The 4,379-nt window shown below is 33.8% G+C and overlaps 1 protein-coding gene across 1 annotated transcript; it reads right to left on the bottom strand.

The window, feature by feature from the left end:
* Nucleotides 1–1,076: 1,076 nt before the first annotated feature.
* LOC149237143 (putative polygalacturonase At1g80170) lies at nucleotides 1,077–4,061 on the bottom strand. Its single transcript, XM_089369166.1, has 9 exons — nucleotides 4,044–4,061; nucleotides 3,794–3,955; nucleotides 3,272–3,406; nucleotides 2,938–3,182; nucleotides 2,647–2,795; nucleotides 2,371–2,452; nucleotides 2,178–2,286; nucleotides 1,930–2,046; nucleotides 1,077–1,304 (listed from the first exon to the last, which is right to left on the bottom strand). Exons 1-9 carry the CDS (start codon nucleotides 4,059–4,061, stop codon nucleotides 1,077–1,079), a joined length of 1,245 nt encoding a protein of 414 aa, XP_089225292.1.
* Nucleotides 4,062–4,379: the final 318 nt, after the last annotated feature.

Raw genomic sequence — 4,379 nt, 5'->3', positions numbered from 1 at the left:
AAAATTATTAAATTAATTAATTTGTGAATTTAATCTTTATGTTTTTCAGAGTATTAATTTTGAAGAGAAAACACCTTGAAAATTCAGGGAAGAAAAATAAAAATTATTAAATTAATTAATTTGGTGTATCACAAATAAATATAGAAAATTAATTATAACATACACAATCACTTTCTGCACTAATAGGTGTTCACTTGGTGAGATAAGTACCAACAAAAATTTTAAATACTAACACTCTACACCAATAAATATTTACTTGGTAAGATAAATAATTATAACATACACAATTACTTGCTCTACTAATTAACACTCTACACTAATAAGTATTTACTTGGTGAGATAAGTATTAGTACTAAGTTTCAAGTACCAATTTAAATAATTTGAAAAATAATAAATAATTCTCTTTCTGAAAATTTCATAATTAATTTATATTTATAACTTTTCTAAAATATATGGTTTTTGATTTTATAATTAAAATAAAAAGATTTAGTCAAATAAAATATAATAATAATTTATATGTGTGGATGTTTTCAATATATTTAAATGCAAATTTATAAAAATGTATAAATTAAATGGTATCAAATTTATATGTGTGGATGTTTTCAATATATTTAAATGCAAATTTATAAAAATGTATAAATTAAATGGTATCAAATATGACTATAAAGTAAGTTGACAAAGACCAAATTTCACAATATTATTTGAAGTTCCCATAGAACAAAAACAGGTATATCTTGTTAAGTTTGGCTAAGATTTATTGTGATGCTTTTGATGTATCTTGTAGGTAGAAAGTAAGTTGAGAAAAGACTAAATTTCACAGTATTATGAAGTTCCCATAGAACAAAAAACAGTATAACTGAATCTTGTTAAGTTCGGCTAAGATTTATTGTGATGCTTTTGAAGTATCTCGTGGGTACAAAGTAAGTTGACAAAACACCAAATTTCACAGTATTATGAAGTTCCCCTAGAACAAAATCCAATATAACTGAATCTTGTTAAGTTTGGCTATGATTTATTGTGATGCTTTTGAATGAGTCCAAGGGACCGCACAATTTGAAGGAGTCCAAGGGACCGCACTAGTTTTTCAGACAGCTGGGCGGCAAAATAGTCCCCAGAGCCAGTCCCAGAGCATTGGCACACACAGACTTTACTTTATTTGCAGTCGTTGAAGTTATCTCAACATTTATCAAAGTAATTCCTGTGCAAGCAACTGTCTTGCTGCACGAAAAGTTCACAGCCACATCGGTCGATGACGTTCCCTGTATGTTTCTATACGTGACATCTTGTATTTGCACTGCGGATGGCTGCACACAACAACATGACGCACAGTATTATTGATACCAAACAGTAATACCAAACTTGAAAACCAATTTGTATAAATATTATTGCAGTATAACATAGTTTTTACCTCGATGCATTTAGTGGAGATCATGGAGATCAGATGTCCGGTGAAGTTTATATTATATATAGATATAGATATATATTTAAACAATTATTTTATATTACAATAAAATGAAACACAATGGTTTTTTTTAGAGAATTTGTATTAACTTTGATGGTTGGAATTAGCTACGTTTAGGGTTAGAGGGGTCTCTCTGAGTTGGGTGAGATTTCCGGAATTACCAAATTCCCTGATTACCGATTCTTTACCTAAAGATGAAATTCTATGTAGTTACCAATTACTAACCCGATTGATAGTATTTAGAAGATAAAATAAATGGGAAATTTATCCTATATTATGTGCGCTTAAACAAGTATTTTGGAATTAATGTTGATGGCAACATCGATCGCAAGCACACATCCACGGACTTCAAAATGATATTTCAACAACGGCGGGAACTAAACTCATATTAAGATGTATTCAGTCTATATATTTTAGTGGGGCATGTTGGGAAAATATGGAAATGCCCAGAATGGTTAGTTGATCACCTGAATTTTACAAGGTGAAGCGGAATCGCAATAGTACTGATCAATGATAATCGGATTTTTAACATTATGAACAACTATGTCTTCAAATATGATATTTCGTGCATAGCCAGAACCGCCCTGTATATTTACAAAAGCATAAATTCTGTTATAACCATCCTAGATAATTCATATTAATATGAATTACGAACTGCAGTTCATTGCCGTATGAATAGAAATAATTAAAGGAGCCATACACCTGTTAAACCAACCTGCCAAGTCTTGATTCTGGCTCCGTTGGATGTTTCGACAAAAGTGATGTTTTGGACTAGAATGTCATCAATTTGGGCTTCTTCTCCATTCTTTCCCAGACTTCCAATACTGCACAAGAGAAGAAGTACAATTCAGATTTCATCTTTACTGAATGTATTTTCTGCAGGATAAGATCCAAAATACTTATCTCACCTGATGCCATGGCCTGGGCCACACTTTATGTTTTTGATATTAATAGTAGATGAGCCCGACGAAATGGAAATGCAATCATCCCCTGATATAGAGTATTTATAATCATAGTTAGCAGAACCCTTTATGTTTATTATGCGTTTGCCAATCTGAACTTTAACTAAGTGAGATAGATATAAGCTAGAAGGATATTGACTGATTTATTATTAAGAAAATGAATCTATGGTAATATGTGAATAAACAAATTAACGCAAACCAGTGAAATCACTAACTTCTAACCTGTCTGGATGACACAGTTGTTTATTTGGGCATTCTTAACTCTTTGTAAATGAATACCATCAGTGTTTGGGCTTTGTTCAGGAGCTTGTATCTGAAGCCCGCTTAATTGGATATCAGAAGAGTCGACCACTACGAGATGCATTCGTTGGCTATTGACAAATTGCAAATTGAGAGGCAAATGACTGAAACCTTTTGTGTGGTTTAACAGGACCACCCATTTTTTAGTGGCCACATGTACACAACGGTGAGGTGAAACAGAACAGTTAAAAGGGTTCTTTTGTGTGGTTTAACAGGACCACCCATTTTTTAGTGGCCACATGTACACAACGGTGAGGTGAAACAGAACAGTTAAAGGGAACCCTTACTTGTTGTTGGTTAACCTTGCAGGATTTAGACCACCAATCTTGGCCTTGACCATCAATGACACCGCCACCTTCTATGGTCAACCCAGATATACCATAAAATCGAATCCACAGATTAAGTTCACTGCTATTCCATGCAGATTGTTTATTGGGTGCAACTATTGTTCCAGTAATCTGCAAATTTATGATTTTAGCAAATAATTTAACATGGAATTTTCATGATCATCTTAAAAAGCATACAATCCAATATTCAACTTTCTCACCTCTACTGAAATATGAGACTTGCAAGGGCCAAGAAACGTCACTGGCTTAATTAGAAATGTCTTCCCCGATGGTACTTGCAACACTGCGTTGGAAGACGATGCCATGCATGCTGCTTCCCATGCTTCTATGAATGCCTATAAATCACAAATGAGAAACAATACGTAGGTAATATAACAACGATAATAATCTAATCAAATTTTCTTGTTTGCGAAAGAAAGGATTTGACTAGTTCTCTGAAAGGTATAGCCACATATCTTTGGCAGTTACCAGAGAGCAGAAAAATATTTATTCCTAGTGCATGAATACTAAACAGATTTTAAGCGTGAAAATAAAACACAGGTAAAGACCGTGGGAGGGAATTTTCCTAAAATCTAAGAGTTCTGTCAAAGCGACGGTATTAATTTAAAAAGGTGCTTACTGGCTCCCAGGATTAACGATGAATATATGCGAAGTGCATCAAACTTTACAACAAAAATATCAAATGAATATTGAATCTATATAATTGATGAAAAAATATTCACCGTCCGATCATCTTTTAAACCGTCGGCATGTGCACCGTAGTCCATGACATTGAATATCGGTGAAGCGCTGGAATCACTTTTGCTCAGCACCTTTCTATGAGTAGCCCAACTTGAATCCACCATTAACAGCGCCATAATAGCAACAACTGAAGCGAATGTAGTCTGCACATAATTTATTTGTTCAAAACGACTCGTAATTTTTTCACGCACAGAAAATTAGAAATCACAAACATTGTTTGCAAGGAATTACCACCAATTTGAAATCCATCGCGATAGTTCGGAGGTCGAACCCTCGTTGTAGCCGATAGTGTGCTCGAAACTTGTTTCATGGAAGGTAGGAGAGCGGGGATTTTATAGTGCCAGAAACTTGTTTTTGGTTTGCTTTTTCTTCTTTCTACCTAAACCTTGATAGACTCGGGTTGGTCCATTTTATTTTTTCAAAACGCACTGTGGCCATAAAAATTGACCCAACTGTCACTGGGCATTGAGGAAATTCATGTTGCTGTAACATATTCAAATACCAGAGGACAAGGAATAGTTTGATGGTTATTCATTTTTCGGAGCCTCCATACTTGATTTGATCAAT

This window comes from Pinus tabuliformis, chromosome 8 (assembly GCF_031772625.1).
Source record: "Pinus tabuliformis cultivar Carrire ecotype Pingquan chromosome 8, CPIR1, whole genome shotgun sequence".
NCBI classification, from domain to species: Eukaryota; Viridiplantae; Streptophyta; class Pinopsida; order Pinales; family Pinaceae; genus Pinus; species Pinus tabuliformis.
Note: the sequence above shows the minus strand (reverse complement) of the source record. Positions and strands in the feature narration are given on the sequence as shown.

Coding starts and splice junctions, on each gene's coding strand:
- LOC149237143 (XM_089369166.1), bottom strand. Junction 3,407..3,793: donor GTTTAAAAGATGATCGGACG/GTGAATATTTTT, acceptor TGTGATTTATAG/GCATTCATAGAAGCATGGGA. Junction 2,047..2,177: donor CCAGAATCAAGACTTGGCAG/GTTGGTTTAACA, acceptor GTAAATATACAG/GGCGGTTCTGGCTATGCACG.